Source organism: Pseudorca crassidens, chromosome X, assembly GCF_039906515.1.
Source record: "Pseudorca crassidens isolate mPseCra1 chromosome X, mPseCra1.hap1, whole genome shotgun sequence".
Taxonomy (NCBI): Eukaryota; Metazoa; Chordata; class Mammalia; order Artiodactyla; family Delphinidae; genus Pseudorca; species Pseudorca crassidens.
The window spans coordinates 13,390,035-13,405,106 of record NC_090317.1 but is presented as its reverse complement, the minus strand read 5'-3'; the positions used below and the strand labels follow the sequence as shown (position 1 = coordinate 13,405,106).

Below are 15,072 nucleotides of genomic sequence, written 5' to 3'. Positions count from 1 at the left end.
AATAGCTGAAAATTTCCCAATTTTGGCAAAACACACAAATTTACAGATTCAAGAAGCTGAGTGAACCCCAAACAGTATAATGCCAAAGGAATCCATGCCAAAGCACATCATAACTAAACTTGTGAAAACTAAAGACAAAGAAAAAAAACTTGATAGCTGCCAGAGAAATCTGACACAATACCTGTAGAGGAGGACCAATTTGAATGACAGATTTCTCATCTGAAAACATGGAGGCCAGAAGGAACTGGTACATTTTTCAAGTACTGGGGGGAAAAAAACAGTCCAATACAAACTCTATATCCAGTAAAACTATCCTTCAAGCATGAATGGGAAACAGAGGCATTTTCAGACCTATCTTAAAAGAATGGCTAAGGGGGCTTCCCTGGTGGCGCAGTGGTTGAGAGTCCGCCTGCCGATGCAGGGGACATGGGTTCGTGCCCTGGTCCGGGAAGATCCCACATGCCGCGGAGCGGCTGGGCCCGTGAGCCATGGTGGCTGAGCCTGCGCATCTGGAGCCTGTGCTCCGCAACGGGAGAGGCCACAACAGTGAGAGGCCCGCGTACCGAAAAAAAAAAAACAAAAACAAACAAAAAAAAAGAATGGCTAAGGGACGTTCTTCAATGAGAAGCAAATGATAAAAGAATTGGATAGGAAGATCTAGCAATGCAAAGAGAAGAATATGGATATATTCATTAGACTATCCTTCTCCTCATGAGTTTTATAAATGATATTTGATAATTAAAACAAAAAATAGCACTATCTGGTTATCACAACAATGATATTTAAAAGTGGAGAAGGTTAATGGACCAAAATCAAAGTAAGGCTTCATATTTCACTTGAAGTGTTAAAATACTGATACCAGTAGACTGTGACAAGTCACTTGTGTATATTGTAAAACCCAGAGCAAAAGCTACAATAATTATACAATAAGATACACTTTTTAAAAAACCCTATAAATAAATCAAGATGGAATTCTAAAAATTTTTTCAAGTAACCCACCAACAGGCATGTAAAGAGAACAGAGAAATGAGAACAAGAGGAGGGAAAAAGAAACAAATAATAAAATGGCAGACTCTTATAAAGCAGAAACTAACACACCATTGTAAAGCAATTATACTCCAATAAAGATGTTAAAAAAATGGCAGACTAAACCACTAACATATTAATAGTTATCTGCAATATAAATGGTCTAAATACATATCTATCAAAATGTCTAAAATAAAAAACAGTGATAACACCAAACGCTTGCAAGGATGCAGAGAAACTAGACCACTCATCCATCGCAGTCAGAATGTAAAGTGGTACAGCCGTCTTGGAATATAGTTTGGCAGTTTATTTAAAAACCAAATATTCAACTCTCACATGACCCAGAAAATGCATTCCTGTGCATTTATCCCAGAGAAATTAAAAAGTTACATCCACATAGAAACCTGTACATGAATGTTGAAAGCACATTATTGCAATAGCAAAAAATTGCAAACAATCAAAATGTCCCTCAGTAAGTGAATAGTTAAACAAACTGGCATATCCATATTCCTCAGCGATAAAAAGCAACTACTAAAACATGTGGCAATCTAGATGGATCTCAAAGGCATTGTGCTGAATGAAGAGAGCCAATCTCAAAAGGTCACATACTCTATGATTCCATTTATACCACATTCTCACTATAGAGACCAAAAACTGATCAGTAGTGCCAGGGGTTAGGAATAATTGGAAGGAGGGGGAGGGGTGTGATTATAAAACAGCAGCACAAGGGAGACCTTTGTGGTGACATAATTGTTAATTATAATTGTTCTGTATATTAATTATAGTGGTGGTCACATAAATCTATGCATGTGATAAAATCACTCAGAATTATACACATACAATAGACCAATGTCCACTACCTGGTTTTGATATTATATTACTATATTTATGTAAGATATAAACATTGTGAAAGGTATATGGGACTTCTCTGTATTGTTTTTGCAATTTCCCATAACTGTAATTATTTTAAAACAAAATTTTGAAAAATAAGATCCAAGAATTTTCCTAATTTTAATGCCACAGATCCAAGAATCTCAATGAACCCCAAGAATACCTTGGCTCATTGTAGTCCAACTGCTGAAAAGAAATGATAATAATATTCACTGCCTTCTCATCAGAAACAATGCATGCCAAAAGGCAACAGGATGACTTCTTTAATGTGCTGAAAGAAAAAAAAATGTCAACCTAGAATTGTATATACAGCCAAATTACTTTTTTTAAATGAAGGTAAAATGGAGACATTTTCAAATAAACGGAAGTTGAGAAAATTCATCAAAAGATGACCTACGCTATCAAAATTATTAAAGAAAATTCTTCACAATAATGAAAAACTGTAACAGACTGAAATTTGGGTCCTCACAAAGAAATGAAGAAAATGTGACTAAATATAAAATCTTTCCCCATTTTTAAATTTCTTTGAAAGACTGTTGACTGCGTGAGGCAGAATAAGGTAATATAGGGTTTACTGGGAGATCAGGATGGACATATATACACTACCATGCATAAAATAGATGGCTAGGGGCTTCCCTGGTGGCGCAGTGGTTGAGAGTCCGCCTGCCAATGCAGGGGACACGGGTTCGTGCCCCGGTCCGGAAAGATCCCACATGCCGCGGAGCGGCTGGGCCCGTGAGCCATGGCCGCTGAGCCTGCGCGTCCGGAGCCTGTGCTCCGCAACAGGAGAGCCGTGGGAGTGAGAGGCCCACGTACCGAAAAAAAAAAAAAAAAAAAGATAGCTAGTGGGAACATGCTATAAAGCACAGGAAGCTCAGCTCGGTGCTCTGTGACAACCTAGATGGGTGGGATGGGAGGGGGAGGTCCAAGAGGGAGGGGATATAGGTATACATATAGCTGATTCACTTCATTGTACAGCAGAAACTAACACAACATTGTAAAGCAATCATACTCCAATAAAAAAATTTTTTTTAATTTAGAAATAAAATGTATCACAACAGCACAAAGAATGGTAGGTAAATGTTGGTATACTATTATGAGTTTTTTATATTACATGTGAAGTGGTATATCAATATGAACTACTATATAATAATATTTATAACATTTATTTTCTATACATAAGTATATATGCATATACATACATGTGTTCTGAGACAGGACCCATATGTTTCACCATATGGGTACACAGCACAACAAAGTTTATAAGCTCCTTGTTACGAGGAGGAACATAAAGGATCCACCAGGTGACTCGAGATTATCAGCAGTGGTGACGTTTTAAGGTGGGTGACAAAATGACTTCATTCTTTCCATCTCTTTACCTTTCAACTATAAGACATTAATGCTCCCTGACAAGGATAAGATGGATCCTATGATGAATTTTGCTGCCACAGCAACTGCAGCCGCATTATACCTCCCCCTATTCTAATGATGGGTCACTTCCTGTTTCAGCCTCAGATCAGCCACAGTGACAGAAGCCCATGGAATCAGAGGTGAAGTTTAACAATGGCCACTGCCTCCTCTCTTCATTTAACCCAAGAGGACATCGGAAACAGCCCAAAGACCCACTGAGGGAGATGGACATTGTTTCCCAGAAGTAAATACAGCTCAGCTTGTACTTTGGAACAATTGTCAACCTTGCTACTTGCACAATCTACTAGCAAAGGTTATGCGGTGCCTGAACATGATCATGGCAGAATCACCGGGCCTCGTCACCATCTGCCTTTTAGGATATCTACTCAGTGCTGAATGTACAGGTTTGTTTCCTTTATAAAGATACATTCAATGTGCTTGGCTTTTAGATATAGAAACGTCTGGGGCTGTCTTCTTCATTAAATAATGATTACAGGATTTGACCACAATGTTTAAGATTCTACTAGTTAGCATGTGGGTTGGTGAGTACTAGTTCTCTGGTGCTGGTTCTTCCTCATTTTTAAAACTAAATAGATTTACAATGTTTATAGTACATTTTTTTAATGGACACTGTTGGGCTTATAATTTGACAATGTAATTCCTTGGAAAAGTCATCTCCTTGGTTAAAAAAATAAATAAAAGGGGGAAATGTTTTAACAAGGAAACAGCCGAATGTGGAGAAAAAATTAACTGTCATTTTGTGGGGTTTTAACTCATTATTTTGAAATCAAAATGGGAAACATTAAAGCAAAAACAATGGTTTTATTTACACACAAAGTTTGATTTTAAGACATGATGTGATTCAAAACTTTATAACTATTTAATGAGTCATGCCTCTAATTTTTAGTCTATAAAATTATATACCTTCAATTGAAAGTTTTAGTTAAAATACAAACCTTTCATTAGTAAGTTGTTATTTATCACTGAAGTTTTCCATGGGTGAGGAAGAAATTATTTTGTCTGATTCTAAACATCTCGGAGTTAATACAGGGGGAAACTCAGTACTCACTTGAGCTCTTAGGACAGCAAAGCAAGTACAAGAATTGATGTCGAGTAGGAACTTGGTTAAAGCAATTTACATCACTTGGTTTTTTTTCACAACTTTACTGACTTTATGCATTCCCCAAAGGCAGGCACATAGGGAAGAAATTACCCCATTTAGACAAACAGCATGTTCTCACAGGAAGCATTTATCACACTTACTTGTCAACCTATTATGATCAAATCTAGTAGCTGACAGTGGAGGATCAGGGGTGCCAACCCTAAGCATCCCAGAAAGCAGACTGGCCCGAGGTTCCCACTCCAGACATGATGTCACACTGAAATGCAGAAATAATGGTGCGAGAATGCAGAGGTTAAATCAAGCCAGCAAACTGGCTAGAGTCAAACAATAAAGAAATTCAGCGTGAACACTCACAAAGTAGGACAGAATGCTACGTCTTTACACACATCTCATCAGTGTGAGATCTAGGAGGACAAAGGATCCAAACCCTTCCTTCAAGATAAGTGCTGAGATGATGGAGTAAATTTTAAGAGGACTGCTGCCCCCTTGAAACCTCAGATGTAGGAAAAAGGATAGATTCAGAGAAAAAAAGAAGGACTAGGATTTCACAGCTTGGGAAATAATGACTAGAAGAGATAAGCCCGAAGGGAGGTTAAATATATGACCCTCAGACAATGGTGAGGAGAAAGGCAGTGTGATTCCAGAGTCACCTTAGTCAGAGATAATAGGTCCTTGAGCAGAGCACCAAGGCGCCTTCCCTAAGGACGGACAGTGTTGATGCAGTGCTCTCCTCTACTGTTGAACCACCACTGGCTTCTAAAAGCAGTTTCTATGAATGATTTTCTGAGATGTTGCATTTTCATGGCTGCTGCCCTTAGATATTATTGTATCAATTTAGAATTTTGAAATCAAATGTGTTCCATAAAACCAATTCAGTTTTGTAAAGCATATGGACCCAACCTGTCTTTCATTTAGAATGAATGAATGAAATAAATGAAAGACAGCTTCAGTCCACACACTTTACAAAACTTTACAAAACTAGGTGACTACTATGGTGCCAGGTACTGTGGCAAGGTACTAGGGGCTTGGGGATAAACCAGATTCCCTCTTTGACCTAAAGTACCATGAGGTCAGCTGAGAGATTTCAATATAACATGAGGAGATGTATACCAGCTGCTAAAGGGGCACAGAGAAAGGAACACATTAACTGGGGAGACACTGACAGAGAGACCATATTTTGAGCTGGGTCTTAAAGAATAAGTAGGTACTCTCTCCTTAAATGACTGATCTAGGTCATCCTGTGAAGAGAGGATCACTCACGTGCAGAGATCCAGATCCACAAAGAATGTGAGGTCTTTCAGGAACTAAGTATGTTTTCAATATTGAATATGACAGGTGAGGCAGGGTCAGGTCATCAGATAAGGAAGGCCCTAAATGAAGGAGTTTGGACAACGGAATGCAATGTGGAGTCATCAGAAGTGTAAACATGAATACCACTGATGGCTGACTCAGGCTGCTCAGCCTGGCAACATTCTCATGACCTGTGTGAGGAAGGGGCGGCCAGACAAGGGGAGACCAGTCTTGAGGCTACTGTAATCATCCAGGGAAGGCATGAGGGCCTGAACCTGGACATTAGCTGTACAGACAGAGAAGAGGGAATGGAATGCAAGTGACACTGAGGAAGTAGAAATGATATGACTTAACCACCTGGGTATGGAAGGGGAACGGGTTTAGAGGAAGTGGAAAGACCATGTCTTGAGCATTTGGGATACAGCACAGTGCCTAAGAGCATGGACTGTGTGGTCTGACTGCCAATGTCTAAATTCTGGCTCTGACACTTTAATATATCACTTGGGGCAAATCACTTAACCTCTCTGAACCTCCGAGTTTTTGATTTACGAAAAGGAGACGACAGCACCTCTCTCATGGGACTGCCGTGAGAAGGGAATGAAATAATGGATGCAAAGCACCAAGCACATTGTCCAGCACATCAGAAGCATTAAATAAACATCAGCTCTTATCAGCCACATGACAATGGACAGTTACAAAGAAAGACAATCTGGAATTCCGAAGATATATCTGACTGGAGATGGATATTCGGAACTCACTGTCCTATAGACAGTAGTTACAACCACGTGTGTGAGGATCCAGGGAGTGAGCATGGATCTTGTGGCACCTAGTACAGTGCCTGGCAGTAGTGAGTGCTCAGAAAATTGTGTTGAGTCGGGGCTGGACTAGGGTGAGGCAAGCAGGGCATAAACATACTTGCACACACTGAGAGAGAGTGACTCCGTAGATTCTGTGCCCTAGGGGCCTTGTTTACCTCACCCCAGCCCTGGCCCTAGCAAGGATGTATGGAGTGAAGAGGGACAAGGCTGAAGCTGGAGGCTGGAGCCTGGGAGAACTCTGAACATATAAGGGGCAAGCAGAAGAAGGGGAATGAATGGATGCAAGTGGTGGATGAATAACAAGAATCAGAGCGAAGAGGAGAACCAGGAGAGAGTGATTTCATGAAAAGAGCACCCTGAAGACGGAAAGATCAACAATTAGAAATGTTTCAGAGCAGGCAGGAAATACAGAAGCTCAAAATTACCCTTTAGGAGGTCATTGCTGATCCTGACAGTAGTCGTTTCATTACATGGATGGCGGTAAAGAAGAGAAAGAGCCACAGAAAAGTGCATTAAATAAAAAGGGAATTGAGAAAATTAGGGAGGCAGACCAGACAGAGGAGTAGAAAGGAAGAGAGAAAACCAACATACACCAGCCTGTACACATTATCTCACTGATCCTGTCAGCAACGCTGGGAGGTAGACAGTCTGATGATACTACTGTTATACCCATTTACACTTGACAAAGTTAAGCTGCGGAGTTTATGTGACCTGCCTGAGATCTCACTGCCAATAGCTGGTAGACATGTGATTCAAATCCAGGTGTGTCTGCTCTGACTCCAAACCCCTATTTTTCCACTAGACCACACTGTAAATGGATACAGACACAGATGCTACTGTAGGAGCGCCCAGGGCCAAGCACATGAACTGGCAAGCAGAGAGGAGGGCCTGGTGGAGGCTGGGAGGTGTCGATATGCCGTGGCACCCAATTGCAGCTTGTGGCTTTCTCCCAGGGCGCCTGGCTGCCTGGGAAGGGAAGGAAGAGGCAGCTGGCGGCACTGACCTAGTGGTTGGGATTGCGGGGTATTGCAGCACTGAAGAAGGGGTGAAGGGAACTGAGAAGGTTGGCAAGGGAAGAGTTGAAGAGAAAAAGTCTAAGCTAAATTCAGGGAAAAAGTAAAGCCCAAGGGGACTTGAAGAGCAAGAGAAAAGTGAGAGGCTGTTAAGGGACTAGAAGGCTCCATAAAGCGAACAGCTGCAATGGAAATAAGGAACTTCGGTTTGTTTCTTTTCCTTTTTTTTTTTTTTTTTTTTTGGCGCTAATGAGAAAACAGTCCCAAAATGCCCTGGAGAGTTCACGTTATAAACACCTCGTCCTGTTGAGATGGTATCAGACACTCTCTAGAAGAAAGGAATAACTCCAGGCAGCTTCTTGAGTTCCTGTTATTAGTTATAGATACAGATACTACATCTATATCTGTCTATCTAGAGAGAAACACGCACAGAGACAGAGAGTGAAACAGAAAGAAGAGACTGAGGTATGGAGAGTGGCGGGGAGGGGCTGGGGTGGAGAATTAGGTTAGGGACCTCAATCCCAGAGTTCAGGAGTGCATTCCTAACAGGCTAGACAGTCAGAGCTAAAATAAACCACATCCTGTATCCCAGAGAAAGACTTATGTCACTGGTATTCCTAGAACACGTGCCAACTTAAGGTGCTGTGAGTCTGAAGGTTAAAAAAACATGAATGCAGTGGTTTTTCTTTAATATCTAGTGAGAGACAGCAGGGTTGCATTTAGGCTTCTGCTCTTCCAAGGGAAATGTGCTCCAAAGTCATTTGGGCAACTGCGTCCTGTAAGCACAGCCCGGCCAGCGTGATGGATCACCTTGCAAGGATCTGCAATTAGTTATTTTCAAATGATGACAAAGTGTGAAGTTAACTGCTTATCTCAGAACTTTCCTTTTCATCCAGAGTAAATTCAAATATGATTGAAAATCTGACCTTTCATTACCAGAGTTCTCTTGACTAAGAGTAAAATTGAATTTTAATTCCTAAATCTCCATGTGTATACAGTGCCATGAGAACATCATAGATTTTGGCTCCATGCCCCAAAGATAAATTGGCTTTGGGATTACTTGGATTAAAAAGAAAGCCTTTCTTAAGAGATGTATTTAATTTTCATGATGTTTTCTTTTTCTTTTAAATTTCAGTTTTTCTTGATCGTGAAAATGCCACCAAAATTCTGAATCGGCCAAAGAGGTATAATTCAGGTAAATTGGAAGAGTTTGTTCGAGGGAACCTTGAGAGAGAATGTATAGAAGAAAAGTGTAGTTTTGAAGAAGCACGAGAAGTTTTTGAAAACACTGAGAAAACTGTGAGTATTTCCACATACCATCCTTCAGATGCAGAGCAAAGAATAGAAAACCTTTAAAAAGAAAAGGTGGGGGGACCATACTTCTCTTTGGAATTTTAAAATATCTATACATACACGTGTTTTACAAATGTTATAATAGAGAAGGAATCAAATCGAAAACATTTTAAATAGTACCATTAACTTGTCTTCTTTTTCGTTATAGACTGAATTTTGGAAGCAATATGTTGGTAAGCAATTCATTTTATCCTCTAGTATACGAAACATTTGAGAATTATGTATTTTTTTCTTCTGTGTAAACAGATAATATATTAAACTGTGTCAAAAGGGCTCAGAAAAATAAGTCCAACTCTTTTTACCCAAAATTGAATGGTGAGAGACTCCAGGTTTATGCCAGCGTGGGAGATATCCTCTGGCAGATACGCTTACTTCTTCCTAGGGCTTCAAAAGGAACATCGTTCCACCCCAGGAATCTGGAAGGGAGAGACCAAAGAGAATTGCATCTGGGACTGAATGAGAGTTTGCCATCCTCAGCAGAGAATCAGAGAATGCTGACTGACTTACATGTCTACTGCTTAAAAGTGCTCCTCCTTCTGGCGGCCTGCAAGGCCCTCCTGATTGCCCAGCCCCTCCCTCCCCGCTGCCCCTCTGACCTCCTCTCCTCCTCACACATCCTGGGCTGCTGCGGCTCCTTGCATGCTCTAGGAATGCTTCCATTTCAAAGTCTTAGACTTGATTGTTCCTTTACTGTGGAAGGTTCCTCTGCCAGGTTCCCCTAGGCTCACTCACTCACCTCCTTCAGGTCTTTACCCAAATGTCACCCTCTCAATGAAGCCTGCCTTGATCATCTATTAATACTTCAACCTGCCCCCCCATAACCCCATCACTTTAGACACCGTATCCTGCTCTATTATTTTTCATAGCACTTTTCACCACTGAGGTATCATATAATGGTCTTATGTATACTATTTATGTCTCCCACCTCACTAGAATGTAAGCTTCATGTTGGCAGGGGTATTCAACTGTTTTGTTTATTGATGTAGTCCTAGTACCTCGAACAGTATCTGGTACAGAAGCACTGAGTAAATATTTGTTGAATGAATTGACCAAAAGGAGGAAAAGTCAAAACTTTAATGACAACTAAGTTTTAAAACTAATTTAAAATCCAGCAGCAGGATTTTGAGGCAGTGTAACTTTCCCAGCTTGATTTACCTAAGACTATTTGCATGGACAGAAACTAACCTGGACAGCCAATTCACTGAATTCCATCAGTTCTATTTTCCCAGATTCTATTCTGTAGACACTAATGGACTTATTCATACTCTTGTAACTCATAATTTCTCCACTTTGTTTTTAAATCATGAGGGAAGAAGAGGTCCATTCTGTTACATTTGCTTTATCTGCCTTTCCTCGTTCTTAGTAATGAATGCTACCACGCCAACTCTCTACTAAGGTATTGCCCTACAGTTAGTCCAAATAAGTCTTTTTATTCTCTATTTCTAATCTATTTAAAATTTTGAATCTTGTATTTTAAAGCAAATCAATTTCTACCTTTCCTCCCCAAACATTCCTGGCTGCATTTAAACTCTCATGGTCCCTTCATTGCCCAACCCCCACCCAGTTGGCCCCCCACCTGTGAGTAGAGGTTCATCAGTACCTCTTAAACACCATATTTTGAAGTTGGCTCCCTAACTTCTAGGTCACAGGCTGTGTTGTTTACTGTAACTCAGGTAAAGATACCTGGAAAACATCAAGGGCATGATTCTGTTGTTGACCTGAAACAAACAGACTCCAGCAAAGATGGGTTTATTCAGGATCAGCAGAGAATTGCAATTCAGGGTCTACAACCACCATGAGCCACGTGCAAGTCCCTGCATGGTAGGGGACAGACAACTCCTTCAGAGAGGGGAAAAGGAAGTAAGGAGGGCTACAGTAAACAAAGAGTCCCTGGCTTTTCATTGGCTTAGTCCTTGCCAAGAAAGGAGTCTGTCTTCTTCCCGTTGGGCTCTGCTATTGTCATAGGGCATGAGAGCTCTGCCCTCCAGTCTCTTGACTTTTTTTTTTAATAAATTTATTTATTTATTTTTCGCTGCGTTGGGTCTTCGTTGCTGCAGGCGGGCTTTCTCCAGTTGCGGCGAGCGGGGGCTACTCTTCCTTGTGGTGCGCGGGCTTCTCACTGCGGTGGCTTCTCTTGTTGAGGAGCACGGGATCTAGGCGCGAGGGCTTCCGTAGTTGTGGCACATGGGCTCAGTAGTTGTGGCTCGCGGGCTCTAGAGCGCAGGCTCAGTAGTTGTGGCGCACGGGCTTAGTTGCTCCGCGGCATGTGGGATCTTCCCGGACCAGGGCTCGAACCCGTGTCCCTTGCACTGGCAGGCGGATTCTTAACCACTGCGCCACCAGGGAAGTCCCTCTTGACTCTACTTAACTGAGGTTTCCGTTTATTAATTTTTTACACTGTCACTACTGCTTTGTCTGCTAAAAATAAAAAAACAAGAAAAGAGAAAAAGAAAACCCAACTCCACGGCTTCTTTTCACTTTGCAGTCGAGATTCCCAACCCCCCCAAAATAGTCTATGCTGTTTCTCCCTGTATGGGCTTTCTCACATGGTAGGGTCGCAGGCCCCTCACTCCTGCCCTACTCTCTTCCATCATCTCACCAAGTAAGGAGCCTGGTGAAGAGGAAACATCACCCAACCACATTAACCAGCATCTGCCCAGCCCTTTACAGAGTGCCTGTCACCTTTAATCCTCACACCAACCCTGTGAGCAAAGCACTATGAACCTCATTTTACAGAAGAAGAAACTGAGATTTAGGGAGGTTAAATGACTTGTCAAAGGTCACCCAGCTAGGGAGTCATGGAGCCCAGAAGAGCAGCCAAATTCTCCACTGCCCAATCCCCACTTTCTCTATTACCCCTCCCGGCCTTCAAATCTAAATGCAGTTATTCATTAAACCACCACCTGGTAGGCTTAAACAGGAAGCTCTCACTTGGCAAGGTCTTGTCCCTTGTTGTCTTTGACCCCTACAGTCTGTGGCTTTGCTTCAGCCCGAAGTACACACAGACAAGCACCCAAAGGAGGACTAAATGCGGGATGAAATGACACTCATTTTAAAGATATGTCTCAGCAAATGAGTTGCTGTGTAGCTGGCTGCAAGCCCAGAGCCTTTCAGTGAAACATCCTAAATAATTCAGCTCCATTGGTCTGTAATATAAAGTGCAAATGTGGCTCGTTTTTTTGGACCAGTTCTGAACATCAATAATAATAAACCAGAGATAACGTATTTTGTTTTTATAGAATTGGAACAAACTGAAGTATCTGTGCAAAAGCACACTGGATCAAGGGGCAGAGGGGGCAAGGTCTAATTTTTACAACAAGCAGTTTTCCAGAGAGGGACTATTCCTAAGAAAGGGGTGCTAACCCCCAGCCAGTGGGACCTAGACACATGCTCCTGACAGCGAGCACGACAGACACTCTCCTGCTGTCCCTAGAGCAGGCAGGGGGCCACACACTAGATGTCACGGAGCTTGGCTCTAAAATATGAATGACCATTAGAAATTTCTCTTAAATTGCCCCCTTTCGTTCACTGTTTTATTCTTACACCATCTTTATCACTTACTCTTTTGTTACTCATACATTAAGCCTTGCTGATCTTGCTCCCAGTTTTCTTCAGGGCTCTCTCTCAGCTCACAGTGCACACCAGCCTCCCTTCTGGCTCTATGCATCCCTTTCTCCTGAAGCTTCCTTAGAAGTACGGATGGAGGCAGAGCTCTCAGAAACCAGACTTAAAGGCTCCCTCCACATCCTGACCCTTCCCCTCTTACCTATTCCTTCCTGCTGTTTTCTGATGATCAGTATTCTCAAAGGCTCTCCAGAACTCTGCAAATGTAGAAACTTCAGGAAAGGTGGGAAGGAAACATAGCCAATCTATATATAAATAAAGCACATTTTCAGAACTTTTTCTTTTTTAATTCTTTGTATTGAAAGTTGTTTCTCACTTTACCAAACCATCTGGGACCTAATCACAGACAGTAGAATATCTTTCAGGAGTAAAGCATCTTTTGTACTGTTTGGAATGATCACTGCATACTCTGCTTAAAAGTGAAGTGATAGGGGCTTCCCTGGTGGCGCAGTGGTTGAGAGTCCGCCTGCCGATGCAGGGGACGTGGGTTCGTGCCCCGGTCCGGGAGGATCCCACATGCCGCGGAGCGGCTGGGCCCGTGAGCCATAGCCGCTGGGCCTGCGCGTCCAGAGCCTGTGCTCCGCAACGGGAGAGGCCACAACAGTGAGAGGCCCGCATACCGCAAAAAAAAAAAAAAAAAGTGAAGTGATAAGATGAGGAAGTGGATGCATGTGCGCCATGCCTAGGCTGCCAGGTCCCTGAGTGGAGTTGCTATCTGTTACCAAGCTCATGAGTGGAGTTGCTGTTACCTAGCTCAGCTTGCTCTACAAGACCTGTGACAGAGCAAGCCTTGTACAACACATAGATGATTGTTGAAGCAATGTGATTTCATTGAGAATTAACTATATCATCGTTCAATAAGGAAGGATTGAAAATTCTTCTCACACTCTGCTGATAGAGTACATCTCTATATTCAGACGTTCTTTTCCCTCTTCCTCCTCCCTTCAGTTACATAAACAATGTACATGCCTTCCTCGGGGCCATTTCCTAGGACAATGTTAGCCTAAGAACCTTTACTTGTTTTTAGAAACTTAGGAAGACAGGGACATCCCATAAGCAGCTGGTTTCCAGGTCAGCAGTCTTGCTCTGACCCTAAAATCAGGCTCCCCTCTCCATGAGTCTGTGCAGGGAAGACTAAGCATTCTAAGCAATGGATCTGCTAATTCAACTTCTTAATCTATCTCGAAGATGGAGATCAGTGTGAGTCCAATCCATGTTTAAATGGTGGCCTGTGCAAGGATGACATTAATTCCTATGAATGTTGGTGTCAAGTTGGATTTGAAGGAAAAAACTGTGAATTAGGTAAGTAACTATCTTTGGATTACTCGTGGTTCAAAATTTCCCTTTGAAACCAGATGCAACTGGAAAATGCAATGTGTATGTATCATAATTTTCTCTTAAATTGTGGTAAAGAACCATTTACATGAGATCTACACTCAACAAATTTTGAAGTGTATGATACAGTACTGCTAACTCTAGGCTCTATGCGGTACAGCAGACATCTAGACCTTATTCCTCTTGCATAACTGAAACTTGATACCTGCTAAACAACAACTCCCCATTTTCCCCTCCCCCTGGCCCCTGGCAAGCACCATTGTATTCTCTGCTTCTATGTGTTGGACTATTTTTAGACATCTCATATAAGTGGAATCATGCAGCATTTGTCCTTCTAAGACTGGCTTGTTTCATTTACCATAATGTCCTTCAGGCTCATCCATGTTGTTGATTATGACAGAATTTCCTTCTTTTTGAAGACTGAATAATATTCCATTGTATAAAACATACTTTCAAAGCTTATAAACATTCATTTTATCTGCAGTCATAGTTTCCAGGATGTGCTCAAGAAACTAGATGAAGAACAATAGTAAGATTTGGTAGCTAGTAGGAAGTGGTAATGATGTTCCATTAGCATATTCATCCTCAATACAACCACATGTAGTCAGCACCATTATCCTCTCCATTCTACGCAAATGAGAAAAGTGCAGCTCAAACAGCTCAAAAATCACAGAAGCAGTAAACAGTTGAGCCAGGACTTGAACTTCAGTTGGTTTGGCCAAAACCCATTCTTCTAACTGCTACCCACAAAACACAAAGAAAACTGACCCATAAAATTGTTAGAACTCGTGACTAAATTGCTATCAACAAAAGCAGTGGAAGTCAACTAAGTAAAGAATTGGGGTATGGGAAGGCCAATTCTCCCATATACTAGGCACTTCTCCACGCATACGAACCACTTCACATATGAAATTTGTTGACAAAAATCAAAACTCATTCCTGAATTTGACTATACTGATTACGCTGAAAGAATTACATAGAAAATCTAGGATCATTGTGCATCTTTTCTTTGCATATCCTAGAATCTTTTTGTTCTGAGATTTTGGCAACTGGAACAGTAAACCCCAAAGTCCTTTACCTACTTGTTTATTACCTCTGGATGCAGGATTACTGGTATCTGATTGTGAAAAGCATACAGTGCTAATGACGGGTTCTCTTTCTCCTCTGAAACTCCAGAAGAATAGAGATG

General features: G+C 41.6%; 1 protein-coding gene across 1 annotated transcript in view; it reads left to right on the top strand.

The window, feature by feature from the left end:
* Nucleotides 1-3,631: 3,631 nt before the first annotated feature.
* F9 (coagulation factor IX) overlaps nucleotides 3,632-15,072 on the top strand; it is a 29,604-nt gene continuing 18,163 nt past the window's right edge. The window contains exons 1-4 of the mRNA XM_067723062.1: nucleotides 3,632-3,731; nucleotides 8,707-8,870; nucleotides 9,073-9,097; nucleotides 13,737-13,850. Of these exons, the coding sequence (XP_067579163.1) occupies nucleotides 3,644-3,731; nucleotides 8,707-8,870; nucleotides 9,073-9,097; nucleotides 13,737-13,850 (391 nt within the window). The 5' untranslated portion in view covers nucleotides 3,632-3,643. The remainder of the gene's footprint in view (nucleotides 3,732-8,706; nucleotides 8,871-9,072; nucleotides 9,098-13,736; nucleotides 13,851-15,072) is intronic.